This window comes from Leucoraja erinacea, chromosome 19 (assembly GCF_028641065.1).
Source record: "Leucoraja erinacea ecotype New England chromosome 19, Leri_hhj_1, whole genome shotgun sequence".
Lineage (NCBI taxonomy): Eukaryota > Metazoa > Chordata > Chondrichthyes > Rajiformes > Rajidae > Leucoraja > Leucoraja erinaceus.
The window spans coordinates 6903543-6917905 of NC_073395.1; the positions used below are offsets into that span (position 1 = coordinate 6903543).

The 14363-nt window shown below is 47.5% G+C and overlaps 1 protein-coding gene across 2 annotated transcripts in view; it reads left to right on the forward strand.

Moving 5' to 3' along the window:
- The window catches only part of kiaa0930, a 53492-nt gene that overhangs the window by 17126 nt on the left and 22003 nt on the right, over positions 1–14363 (forward strand). For both annotated transcript variants that reach the window (XM_055650185.1, XM_055650186.1), the window contains exons 2-3: positions 3200–3378; positions 13591–13695. In XM_055650185.1, the coding sequence (XP_055506160.1) occupies positions 3200–3378; positions 13591–13695 (284 nt within the window). The remainder of the gene's footprint in view (positions 1–3199; positions 3379–13590; positions 13696–14363) is intronic.

Sequence of the window (14363 nt, forward strand, 5' to 3'; positions counted from 1 at the left end):
CCTTCGAGCCTGCACCGCCATTCAATATGATCATGGCTGATCATCCAACTCAGTATCCCGTACCTGCCTTCTCTCCATGCCCCCTGATCCCCTTAGCCACAAGGGCCACATATAACTCCCTCTTAAATATAGCCAATGAACTGGCCTCAACGACCCTCTGTGGCAGAGAGTTCCAGAGATTCACCACTCTCTGTGTGAAAAAAGTTCTTCTCATCTCGGTTTTAAAGGATTTCCCCCTTATCCTTAAGCTGTGACCCCTTGTCCTGGACTTCCCTAACATCGGGAACAATCTTCCTGCATCTAGCCTGTCCAACCCCTTAAGAATGCAAAATGCTGATGGAGAGGTGGGATCAGTACCTGTGTTTACAGAGTGTAGAAGTGCACATTTTATATGACATTAGTTATGTTGGGCCCTTCAGATACAAACCTCCCAGTTCGATGGGGATATGGGGAATGCGTGCGTTTTGTAGCTTGCTCCTGACAGTTCTACAGCGCATGATAAATGGGTGGCTTGAATTGTTTCTTTGTATGTCATTTGTTAAATGCTTAAAGGCACAATAGTTTAATGCACGTTCTATTCAAAGAGTAAATTGGTTTGCCTTGGTCTATTGATTCTATACGGTATACTCCTTGCAGGATGGAATAAATACTGAGGGGATAATATAGAAGTGGCTGACTGCCTTTGCTGATTTAGGTTGACTCGTACAATTGACTTCGACAAGTTCTGTCTGAGTTGGACGTGATGCTGCCTGATGTGAAAGCAGTGTCGGGTTTTGCTGAAATAATTTGTTAAAATATGGGGCGGAACGGTGGCGCAGCGCTAGTGTTGCTGCCTGACAGCGCCAGAGACACGGGTTCGATCCCGACTACAGGTGCTGTCTGTACGGAGTTTGCACGTTCTCCCCGTGACCTGCGTGGGTTTTCCCCGCGATCTCCGGTTTTTTTTTTTCCACCCACACTCCAAAGACGTGCAGGTTTGTAGGTTAATTGGTCAAAAACATGTTCCCGATACGAACAGCACCTCAAAATCCTTCGGTAAAAATTGTCCCTCGCATGTGCAGAGAGTGTTGATGTGTGGGGGTCGCTGGTCGGCACGGATTTGGTGGGCCGAAGGGCCTGTCTCCACGCTGTATTCACAACAGTTGCCCCGGTTGCTATTAATGAGCGACTGGAGCTGTTAGCACGTGCAGTATCGGAAGTGTTGCAGATGCAGTCGATGCAAGTACTCCAGTCCGTTGATAATCTGATATCTCTATACACATTGTGGCAGCAATCAGCACACTCTGAAAATATCCCTCTGGGAGCCTGGGTTTTACTCCACTGACTCCCAGCTTGGTGGGATGTCTGGAATCTTTTGAAGCATTTTTATCTTAGTTTTGAGATCCAGCACAGAAACAGGCCCTTCGGCCCACCAGGTCCGCGCCGACCAGCGACCCCCCTGCACCAGTGCTATCCTACACACGAGGGGCAATTAACAATTTGTTTTTTAAACAAAACCAATTAACCCACAAATCTGTTTAAGAAAGAACTGCAGATGCTGGAAAATTGAAGTGCTGGAGAAACTCAGCGGGTGAGGCAGCATCTATGGAGCGAAGGAAATAGGCAATGGTTCGGGTCGAAACCCTTCTTCAGACCACAAATCTGTACCTTTGGAGTGTGGGAGGAAACTGGAGCTGTTTATATCACCTGGTAGTAAAGAAGGCCGACAACAACTTCTGGTCGTATCGATTGCTCTCTCATTCCAGGCTCCATTAAATAGTCTGGGAAGGAAAATTTAGTTTGGAGATACAGCATGGAAACCAAAGATACTAGAGGAGCCTCTATACTCTTTGGTGGAAACGGGCCCTTCAGCCCACCGAGTCTGCGCCGACCAACAATCACCCCTACACTAGTCTGAAGAAGGGTTTTGGCCCAAAACGTTGCCCATTTCCTTCGGTCCATAGATGCTGCTGCACCCGCTGAGTTTCTCCAGCTTTTTTGTGTACTATCACCCCTACACTAGTTCTGTCCTCCATCCGGGTGCTTCTGGCTTCCTCCCCTATCCCGAAGAAGTGCGGGTGTATAGGTTTCTGTCAGAATGCCCCGAGTGTGTAGGGAGTGGATGAGAAAGTGGGACAACATTGAACTAGTGTGATTGGGTGATCAATAGTCAGCCTGGGCTCGGTGGGCCGAAGGGCCTGTATCGCTAAAGACCACTTTTTTTTTTTTTTGGTCGGCAACTGGTGGTCCAGCTCTTTGTTCAATCCGGCCAAAATTCCGAGAGTGAGTTTAATTTGCAAAGAGTGTTTCAGGCTGTGTTCCCACTTTGAAGGAAATTACCTGAAATTCGGGGAAATTCTGGTTGTCTTCGGGTAAATTTAGGGAAATCAAATAACAATTTCGGGAAATTCCCGCATAGGCCGGCGAAGGTGTCCAATCCGGCCCGCGGGATGATTTGGGGGGGGAAAAAGTATATTTACGACCAATCCGCGCCTGCGCAGTCGAGGGAGGCCTGTCAGCCGCGTCGCTATTAAAAATGGCGGAGGTCACGCGATCGGGACGCAAAATGGCGCCGTCTCCCCGCGCGTGCGCAGTGGGCTGGGTATCTGCACGTGTGCAGTTGGTGCGGCAGTCGCACATGCGCAGTTAGGGAATTTCAGGAAATACCATCAAAATTTGGGATTCTATTCAAGGAATTTTTTTTTTTTGGGGTGTGTGGAAGCACTGGTTTCAGGGATGCAAGGAAAGTGTTTGGGAATCCTGTTGGCAGATGTTGATGGCACACGATGTTGGGGGGGGAAGGGGAGGGGAATGTCCCTTCAGCAACAGACTGGTTCCGCCAAGACTCCACAGAACACTACAGGAGATTCTTCATCCCTCTGGCTATCAAACTGTACAACTCCCCCCCCCCTCCTGTCATGGGGTAGACCCCCCCCCCCCCCCCCCCCCCCCCCCCCCCCCCAATCCCCAATCCCCAATCTTGCACGTCCCCAATCCTTTCCACTTGTCACTTTAATTTCACATTTCATGTATCTTGTATTTTATGACTGTTGGCAGATCAATTACCCCCACTGGGCTAAATAGAGTTCTGTCGTATCGGACCGGATGCTGCCTGACCCGCTGAGTTCCTCCAGCGCTTTGTGTTTCTCTCAAGCTTCCATCATCTGCAGTTCCTTGTGTCTTCTGACTTCCAATTAAGACGGTGTTTGTTTGGTGACAGGTTGCTTCAAGGACGATCGGATTGTCTTTTGGACATGGATGTTTTCGACTTACTTCATGGAGAAGTGGGCCCCGAGACAGGATGACATGTTGTTCTACGTCCGGCGAAAGCTGGCCTTCACTGGTCCCGACATCGGTGAGGGGAAGCAGGTGTGCTCAGCAGATGCCTCGTCAATGGAGGTAAAGAGTTCCCTAACAGTGAACCATTCTACATTTCCTTCTCACAGTCTGCTTTGATCTGTCATTCTCACACCTTATCCTTCCATATCTCTAGACTGGTCTGAAGGATCACCTTCTCCTAGCCAACAATGATTTATCCTAACTTTTCCTTGAACTGCATCTCCTTTGATGTCTCGTTTTTCACACTTTACCCTTCCTTATCTCTGTGTCTCCCTCTCCCCTGAGTCTGAAGAAGGGCCTCGACCCAAAACATCACCCATTCCTTTTCTCCAGAGATGCTGCCTGTCCCACGGAGTTACTCCAGGACTTTATGTCTATCATTAACAAGAACTTGCTGTATATGGGATGAGATGGTTCCTTATCTAGTGTAAACCAGTATCCGGAGTTCCTTCCTATATAGAGTTATTTAGTCGTACAGTATGGAAACAGGCCCTTCGGCCCAACTTGCCCACACCGGCCAACATGTCCCAGTTACACCTACCTGCGTTTGGTCCATATCCATCCAAACCTGTCCTATCCATGTACCTGTCTAACTGTTTCTTAAATGTTGGGATAGTCCCAGCCTCGACTACCTCCTCTTGCAGCTCGTTCCATACACCCACCACCCTTTGTGTGAAAAAGATACCCCTCAGTTTCCTATTAAATCTTTTCCCCTTCACCTTAAACCTATGTTGTCTGGTCCTCGATTCACCTACTCTGGGCCAGAAACTGTGCATCTACCCGATCTATTCCTCTCATGATTTTATAGACTGTTAATTAGTTTGTTATTTCTGTTTTGCTGAACTATTCAGCCGGCTAACTTGTTGATTTGAACGTTTCACATTCTGGACTCGCCCGTTTAAGGTTTTGGAAAAAGCCGACTACTGTGTTTTGTTTAAGAAAGAACTGCAGATGCTGGAAAAATCGAAGGTAGACAAAAATGCTGGAGAAACTCAGCGGGTGAGGCAGCATCGATGGAGCGAAGGAAATAGGCAACGTTTTGGGTCAAGACTTCAGTCTGAAGAAGGGTCTCGACCCAAGACGTCACCTATTCCTTCGCTCCATAAATGCTGCTTCACCCGCTGAGTTTCTCCAATATTTTTGTCTACCTAGTGTGTTTTCTAATTCTTTTTGTGAAAGTTTACCGCTAACAATGGCGTGTGTGAAGTATAGGAACCGAGCAGGGAGGGCTCCCACAAACAGCAACCTGGAATCATACTATTGAGAGAATGGAGCAGCTGGGCTTGTATGCTCTGGAGTTTAGAAGGATGAGAGGGGATCTCATTGAAACATATAAGATTATTTAGGGCTTGGGTACGCTAGAGGCAGGAAACATGTTCCCGATGTTGGGGGAAGTCACAGAGAGTGGTGAGTCTGTGGAATTCTCTGCCTCGGAGGGCGGTGGAGGCAGGTTCTCTGGATGGTTTCAAGAGAGAGCTAGATAGGGCTCTTAAAAATAGCGGAGTCGGGGGATATGGGGAGAAGGCAGGAACTGATTGGGGATGATCAGCCATGATCACATTGAATGGCGGTGCTGGATCGAAGGGCCGAATGGCCTCCTCCTGCATCTATTGTCTATTGTCCAGCTCTCTTTTACTGCACCATGGGACTCCCTTCACCAGTAAGGCCACACCGGTTTAAGCGGTTGTCCTCTCATCCGAGTCTCATGTGCCTTGCCAGCGACACTCAGGCTCCCGACAATTACTCTCTCAGTCGTAGAGGAACCCACAATGGTCACGCACACACGGGAAATCTCTGACTATTAGAGGCAGGTTTCACAAGAGTGAAAGTAAAAAGGGCACAGCGGAAGAAATCTGGAAGTTACACCCAAAAACTGTAGAACGCATTAGATTGTGGATGATCAGCCATGATCACAGTGAATGGTGGTGCTGGATCGAAGGGCCGAATGGCCTCCTCCTGCACCTATTGTCTATTGTCCAGCTCTAAGGGCAGCAGGATGATGCAGCTGGTAGAGTAGCTGCCGCTCAGTGCCACGGACCTGAGTTGGAACCTGGCTACTGTGACCGCTGTGGGCTTTCCTCCCACACTCTAAAGACGCACAGGGATATAGGTTTATTGGCTTGGTATAATGGACAATTTTAAATTGTCCCTTGTGTGTGGGTGTAGTCCCCATAGTGTTAGTGTATGGGGATCGCTGGTCGGCATGGGCTGGGTGGGCCGAAGGGCCTGCTTCTGCGCTGTATCGCGAAAATATCTCTATAGTTGAGTTTAGAGATATTTTAGAGATACAGCGCAGAAACAGGCCCTTCGGCCCACCGAGTCCATGCCGACCTGCGCTGTTCCCGCACAATGACACTATCCTACACACACTAGGGACAATTTACAAATTTTACAGAGCCCAATTAGCCTACAAACCTGTTCAACTTTGGAGTGTGGGAGGAAACCGGAGCTCCTGGGGAAAACCCACGGGGTCACGGGGAGAGCGTACAGAGAACACCCGTAGTCAGGATCGAACCTGTGTCGATGGGGGTGTAAGGCAGCAACTCTACCCCTGTGCCACCGTGCCGCCCATAGTTCTCGAGCAGAATGAATCCTGAACCCGCTGCCTCAGATTTAAGTGCGTGATCAATGGAACCACGCCTCATAGTTCAGCTAATGTATTCAATAAATTTATCTGCGTAGAATTGTTTAAAAGGGAAGTCCACTTGCAGAATAATCTGCTCTTTCATAATTGATTGGATTTGCCCAGTTAAACTTTTCCATGCTAAATATCCCTCTCACCCTCGCCTCCCCTCGCCTCCTCTCGCTCCCCCCTCTCCCCCGCTCCCCCCCCTCTTCCCCTCTCTCCCCCCTCTCCCCCCCTCCCCCCCTCCCCCCTCCCCCCTCCTCCCCCCCCCCTCCTTTTTTTTCCCTCCCCCTCCCCCCCCCTTTTTTTCCCTCTCCCCTCCTTTTTTTCCCTCTTTTTTTTTTCCCCTCCCCTCCTTTTTTCCCTCTCCCCTCCTTTTTTTCCCTCTCCCCTCCTTTTTTCCCTCTCCCCTCCTTTTTTTTTTCCCTCTCCCTCTCCCCTTTTTTCCCTCTCCCCTCCTTTTTTTTCTCCCCCCTCTCCCCTCCCTTTTTTTCCCCCCCCCCCTCTCCCCCTCTTTGTTCCAGGAAATCTGAGCAGAATAACTGAGTGGCACATCTAAAACCGGGTTTAATTTCCTGTCCACAGGAGACTTTTTCTGAAGCTGAAGTTCAAAGTCGGCCACTTAATTGATCTTAGCCGGAACAACAATCCTTATCCATCTCCAAGCAGGCAGTTCCGTTGCCGTACATTGTGCAATACTGCAGTATGTTAAGATTCCCTGGAGACCCGTTGAGGAATTTCTCAGCTGTTTTAAAATTAATCACATTGCTGCTTCTGCCCACATTTACTCTTCCGGGCTCAGGAAGCTTCTTGCCATTTTTGTCGAGCCCAATAACAATCGCCCCATCGTCAATCCTTGAAGCCCAACTTTCTGAACGAGATTTTGTTTACATGTCCAAATGCCGCTGTGGGTCCATGCCAAGTTGCATCCTGTTACCATTCTGTCATGTTTGCTGCTGCTAGAGTTTAGTTTAGAGATACAGTGCGGAAACAGGCCCATCGGCCAAGTCCGTGCCGACCAGCGACCTCCACACACTAACACTATCCTACACACACTAGGGACAATTTGCATTTATACCAAGCCAATTAACTTACAAACCTGTACGCCTTTGGAGTGTGGGAGGAAACCGAAGATCTCTGAGAAACCCCACGCAGGTCACGGGGAGAACGTACAAACTCCGTACAGACAATCACCCGTAGTCGGGATCGAACCAGGGTCTCTGGCGCTGTAAGGCAACAACTCTACTGCTTTAAATATATAAAAGTCCTGAAGGCAGAATTGTAGACCAATTTTTCTGTAGATCTGCACGGTGGCACAGCGGTAGAGTTGCTGCCTCACAGCGCCAGAGACCCGGGTTCGATCCCGACTATAGGTGCTGTCTGTGTGGAGTTTGTACGTTCTCCCTGTGAATGCGTGGGTTTTCTCCAGGTGCCTAGGTTTCCTCCCACATCCCAAAGACGTACAGGTTTGCAGGCTATTGTCCCTAGCGTGTAGGACAGTGCGAGTGTACGGGGTGATCACTGGTCCGCGCTGTATCTCTCGAAAGACTCTCAAGGAGCTGCGCTCTCTTCCTCTGATCCACAGTGCAGCAGTGTTAAATATGGAAGCACTGCTTAGAATCTCTGTGCTGTTTGTGTGAGAGAATGTGTGGGCTCCTCTCAAAAGCCACAGCCTCAGCCTTGAAGAGTGAACTGGCCTTGTCCTCACAATAGTAAGCCAAGTGCCACAGCCATTGTCCTTATTGAAGTGCAGCAATCGAATGCCATGCACAGAAGACCAACCCTGGACACTGATCTGAAAATTACTCTCTAGCGCTCTCCAAATATAATCTCACTTCTATCATCGTCACTGACCCAAAAATAGGATGCATGTTTTAGAAACTAGAATATCTAATTCCTAAATTAGGGACTCTTAAAATGAACAGTCAGAAATCATTATCGCATCAATATTCTCAAAGTAGTTTATAGAAACATAGAAACATAGAAATTAGGTGCAGGAGTAGGCCATTCGGCCCTTCGAGCCTGCACCGCCATTTAATATGATCATGGCTGATCATCCAACTCAGTATCCCGTACCTGCCTTCTCTCCATACCCTCTGATCCCCTTGGCCACAAGGGCCACATCTAACTCCCTCTTAAATCTAGCCAATTAACTGGCCTCAACTACCCTCTGCGGCAGAGGGTTCCAGAGATTCACCACTCTCTGTGTGAAAAAATATCGGTTTTAAAGGATTTCCCCCTTAAATCCCCATATTTGGGAATTGGGGCTTCTCAATATATGGGAATTAAGAATTTTGGATATCATTCTAAATTATTGTTTCTATTATCATTTAGAAATGATTTTTCAAATTTTTTAATTGTTGGGAATTCCAAAATATGGAATTTGGGAAATTCCCATATTTGGGAATTGGGGGATTCTCAATATATGGGAATTGAATATCATTCTAAATTATTGTTTCTATTAGAATTTAGAAATGATTATTTCAAATTATTTTTAATTCCGAATTTAAAAATATTAATTTTTATTCCTCTTTTTAATTGGGATTTTAAAATCCTATAAAAGGTTTTAGGAATTTTTCTTCCTAATTCAAAATAAGACTTAAAGTCTTGCTGATACTTTCAAGAGAGAGCTAGATAGGGCTCTTAATGAAAGTGGAGTCAGGGGATATGGGGAGAAGGCAGGAACGGGGTACTGATTGGGGATAATCAGCCATGATCACTTTGAATGGCGGTGCTGGCTCGAAGGGCGGAATGGCCTACTCCTGCACCTATTGTCTATTGATTGTCAACCTGACCAATGGTGTGTGTGTGTGTGTGCCTGAAGAAGAGTCCTGGCCCGAAACATCACCCATCCTTTTCCACCAGAGATGTTGCCTGACCCGCTGAGTTACTCCAGCACTTTGTGTCTATCTTTGTGCATGTGTGTGTGTCACTATATTACTTTCAGTGTGTAGGAAGGAACTGTGACGGCACTGGGCCTATATTTGCTGGAGTTTAGAAGAATGAGGGGGGACCTAATTGAAACGTACAGAATAGTGAAAGGCTCGGATAGAGTGGACGTGGGGAGAGGATGTTTCCACTAGTGGGAGAGTCTAGAACTAGAGGTCATAGCCTCAGTATTAAAGGATGCTTTTTCAGGAAGGAGATGAGGAGAAATTTCTTTAGTCGGAGGGTGGTGAATCTGTGGAATTCCTTGCCACAGAAGGCAGTGGAGGCAAAGTTAGTAGATATATTTAAGGCAGAGATGGATAGATTCTTGATTAGTACGGGTGTCAGAGGTTATGGGGGAGAAGGCAGGAGAATGAGGTTAGGAGGGTGAGATAGATCAGCCATGTTTGAATGGCGGAGTAGACATGATGGGCCGAATGGCCTAATTCTGCTCCTATCACTTATGATGTTATAAACTTATGCGAATGCTGATTTATACCAAAGATAGACACATAGTCAGACACAGTCTGTAAAAAGGTCCTGACCCGAAACGTCACCTGTCCTTTTCCCCCCAGAGAAGCTGCCTGACCTGCTGAGTTACTCCAGCACCTTGTGTCTATCTTCTGTCTTAACATGGAAACATAGAAAATAGATGCAGGAGTAGGCCATTTGGCCCTTCGAGCCATTCAATACGATCATGGTTGATCATCCAAAATCAGTACCCCGGTCCTGCATTCTCCCCATAATCCCTTGATTCCGTTAGCCCTGAGAGCTATATGTAACTCGGATATAACTTCTTCAGTTTGATTATACCAAATACAATTTAAAAGGGAAAAAAAAAATTGTTTTCTCTGAACCTTATTGAACCATAAAGCATCTCCTTCCCTGCTCTCATCCCCTGGGTGTCCGAGCAATACTTTCAGGCTTTGCGTGCGGGGTTAGTTTTGTCGCCTGGCCCTGTCTGTACAACGTTCCCAGACACTCTGCCCTCGTCTATGAAGGCAGCCCATTATTCAGCTTCATCAAAATTCCACCTCAGCCGTAACTGCCCAGGGAGTGAACCTACACTGATAATTATTCATGAGCTGAGCACCGGGCCCCAATATATAATTCCCAGCCACAGACTTTAATTAGTTCCATTATAAAATACAGTTATTTAGCATTGGACAATATGTACATTATCCCAGAGATGCACTCTGTGGAATTACAAATACTGTGGTGAAGGATCTTTTGTCTCCATCTCTCTCCCAGCTGTTCCTTGCTACCTATTTATTTGCATTAGTTCATAAGTGATAGGAGAAGAATTAGGCCATTCGGCCCATCAAGTCTGTAAATAAGCAAACTGTACAATCTGGAGTTCAAGATCATCTTTAATCAGTACCCATATTATAGCTGGTCTACAAAGTCCGCTCTGACATTCAATCATGGCTGATCTATCTCTCCCTCCTGACCCCATTCTCCCCATGACCCCTGACACCCGTACTAATCAAGAATCTATCTATCTCTGCACTACGGCTGCTGTGCAGAGTTTGAACGTTCTCTCCATAACCTGCATAGGTTTTCCCTGGATGCTCCGGTTTCCTCTCACACTTGAAAGACGTACTGGTTTGTAGGTTAACTGCCTCTGTAAATTGTAAACCCCCCCCCCCTAGTGTGTGTAGGATAGTGTTAGTGTATGGGGATCCCTGGAGAAGAACTCCGACCATCTTGAAGCCGCGGCCTCCGTAGTGAAGCACCGATTCGAGACTCGCCTTGTCTGCACATCTGGCCGCCCGCAACGGCGACTGCGGAGATTTGTGGTCCCGACCACGGGGGAAAATGGAGGAGGACTGACCAAACGTTGTGCCTTCCACCACAGTGATGAATGCTGTGGTGGATGTTTGTGTTAACTTTTTTTATTGTGTATTATGTGTTTTTTTTTTAAATTGTACCGCTGCTGGCAAATTCATTTCACTGCACTTTACTGTGCATGTGACGAATAAATCTGACTATCACTGGTCGGCACAGACTTGGTGGGCCGATGGGCCTGTTTCGGCGCCCATCTCCAAAGTCAATTAGCGGAGGTAAAAAGTCTTGGAAGCAAATAAAAATTTCTGATTCACAAAATCCAACCTTTGGTTTTATTAATCTTTGCAATGTTGTTCAGTGTGGGAGTGTGGGGGTGTGGGGGAGTGGGCGTGGGTGGGTGTGGGTGGGTGTTCAGGGCAGCATTGTTGCACTCAAAGAGCTGTGCTAATGGTCAGGGGAAGTGAAAGCTGACTTATTGAAATTGTTCCTGTATTCAGTAGCAAAGACTAAGCAAATAGTACTGGAATAATCAATCCTGCATCTGACTTCTCGGCAAGAATATATTGCACAAAGATTGTTCGCTTGCTCAGGGGCGGCATGATGGCGCAGCGGTAGAGTTGCTGCCCTGCAGCGGATGCTGTCTGTATGGTTTGCACATTCTCCCCGTGACTTTTGTGGGTTTTGTCCGAGATCTTTGGTTTCCTCTAACACACTCCAAAGACGTACAGGTTTGTAGGTAAATTGGCTTGGTATAAGTGTAAATCGTCCCGTGTGTGTGCGCGCGTAGGGTAGAGTTAATGTGCAGGGATCTCTATTCGATGCGGACACGATGGGCTGAAGGGCCTGTTTCTGCACTGTATCACTAAACGAATGACTTTCTGCGATTTAGAACAAATCTGATCTTGACTGAGACCAATTCCAAACAGAGAGATGTAGCATCATCTAAAGGTGAAACAATTAGTTGACACTAAGCCCTCCATGTCAACCCTTTGGAGTGTGGGAGGAAACAGATCTCAGAGAAAACCCACGCAGGTCACGGGGAGAACGTACAAACTCCGTACAGACGGCGCCCGTAGTCGGGATTGAACCCGGGTCTCCGGTTCGGCAAGGACGTAAGGTCTACCAACCAGGCCACCATGCCGCCTCAAAGCCGGGCATGTGAGCCAGCTCCCGGCCTCGTGACCAGGGCCCTCTGAGCTCAGGTAAACTGCAGCCTAACCGCGGAGTAGTGGTGTTGCATTGCTTGCACTCCCTGTTCTCACTTCCTCTCTGTGCGGGGAAAACTTCCTCAAAGCTGAGTTTTGAATACTTGGTTCAGGCTGGGAAAAAATCTTGCACTGATTCTCAGCCACGGGAGGAGAAGTCATAGAGTGATAGTGTGGAAACACTTGCCCACACCGACCAACATGTCCCAGCTACACTAGTCCCACCTGCCAGTGTTTGGTCCATATCCCTCCAAACCTGTCCTATCCATGTACCTGTCTAACTTCCTTCATATCGAGTACACGCACAAGATGAGAAGTGGCTCAGCCAGAGCTGAACACACTACTCGGCATCTGCACAATGGTGTCCGTCTTGTTGCTTCTTGTGTGTGGTGGTGGAAACAGGGCCGTGACGTGAACTCTCTTTCCTTGACCCCTCTAACTTTCATAAACATTGGGATAGTCCCAGCCTCAACTACCTCCTCTGGCAGCTTGTTCCATACACCCACCACCCTTTGAAAAAGTTACAGCTCAGATTCCTATTCAATCTTTTCCCCTTCCAACTTAACCCCTTGTCCTCAGGTCCACAATTCGCCTACTCTGGGCAAGAGACCCGATCTATTCCCCTCATGGTCTTATACACCTCTATAAGATCACCCCTCATCCTCCTGCGTTCCAAGGAATAGAGACCCAGCCGACTCAACCTCTCACTAGACCTCATCTCCAGGGCATCCCTTACAAATGGCCCACTGCTGCAGTCTGAGTTTGGGTTGATAGAGTCAGGCAGCATCTCTGGAGAAAAGGAGTGAGTGACGTTTCGAGTCGAGACCCTTCTTCAGACTGAGAGTCGGGGGAGAGGGGAACTAGAGGTATGAAGAAGTACAAAGAACAAATGAATAAAAGGTATGCAAAAGGACAAATCAAAGCCAAGAATGTTGGAGCCCACAATGGCCCATTGTTGGCTGTGGAGGTGATAATGAGTGAAACTAACAAGTGAAACTAAGCAGGGTGACAGTGGAACCAGTCGGACGACTAAGGTGGGGGTGGGACAGAGAGAGAGATGTTTTTTCCAGGTTACACAAAAATGCTGGACAAACTCAGCGGGTGCAGCAGCATCTATGGAGCGAAGGAGATGGGTAACGTTTCTGGCCGAAACCCTTCTTCAGGTTGGCAGGAAGGCTACAATGGGAAGTGTTGGTGAATCTTTCACAAGGTGATGGATTTATAGAACAAGCTTCCATAACAGCATTTAAGATGTATTTTTTTAGTTTAGAGATACAGCGTGGAAACAGGCCCTTTGGCCCACCGAGTCCGCACCAACCAGCAGTCCCCGCACACTAACACTATCCTACACACTAGGGACAATTCACTATGAGTTTTGTTGTTTTTACCGAAGCCAATTAACCGATAAACCTGGTCGCCTTTGGAGTATGGGAGGAAACCGGAGCACTTGGAGAAAACCCGCGCAGTCACAGGGAGAATGTACTAACTCTGTACGGACAGCACCCGTAGTCGGGATTGAACGCGAGTCTCCAGAGCTGCGAGGCAGCAAGCAACTCTACCGCTGTGCCGCCCCTAATCTTTACACCATTCTGTTGCTTTGCATTCATTGTGGAATTTATCTGTTGTAACAAACCATGACGTGATGCTGATCTGACATTTATTCTGTTGTGGAAGAATGTTTGTACCTGAACTGTTGGTTTTCCTCTCTCTTTCTTGACCTGGCAGGTTGAGGTTGAAGTTTACCGAAGGGATTCCAAGAAGCTGCCTGGTCTCGGCGACCCTGACATTGACTGGGAGGAGAGCGTTTACCTCAACCTTGTCTTGCAGAAGGTATATTATAGACTGGAAACTTGTTTTCTGGTCTTTGATACTCCAGCATTTTGTGTCTATCTTCGGTTTGAACCAGCATCTGCAGTTCCTTCCTATAATATTTGAGTTTAGTCTATTGACAATAGACAATAGGTGCAGGAGTAGGACATTCGGCCCTTCGAGCCAGCACCACCGTTCACTGTGATCATGGCTGATCATCCCCAATCAGTACCCCGTTCCTGCCTTCTCCCCATATCCCCTGACTCCGCTATCTTTAAGAGCCCTATCTAATTCTCTCTTGAAAGCATCCAGAGAATTGGCCGCCACTGCCTTCTGAGGCAGAGAACTCCACAGACTCACAACCCACAACAAAAAGTTTTTCCTCATCTCTGTTCTAAGTGGCTTACCCCTTATTCTTAAGCAGTTGCCCCTGGTTCTGGACTCCCCCAACATCGGGAACATGTTTCCTGCCTCTAGTGTGTCCAAACCCTTAATAATCTTATATGTTTCAATAAGATACCCTCTCATCCATCCTTCTAAATTCCAGAGTGTACAAGCCCAGCTGCTCCATTCTATCAACATATGACAGTCCCGCCATCCCGGGAATTAGTTCCTGGTGAAACTACGCTGCATTCCCTCAATAGCAAGAATGACCTTCCTCAAATTTGGAGACCAAAACTGCACACAAT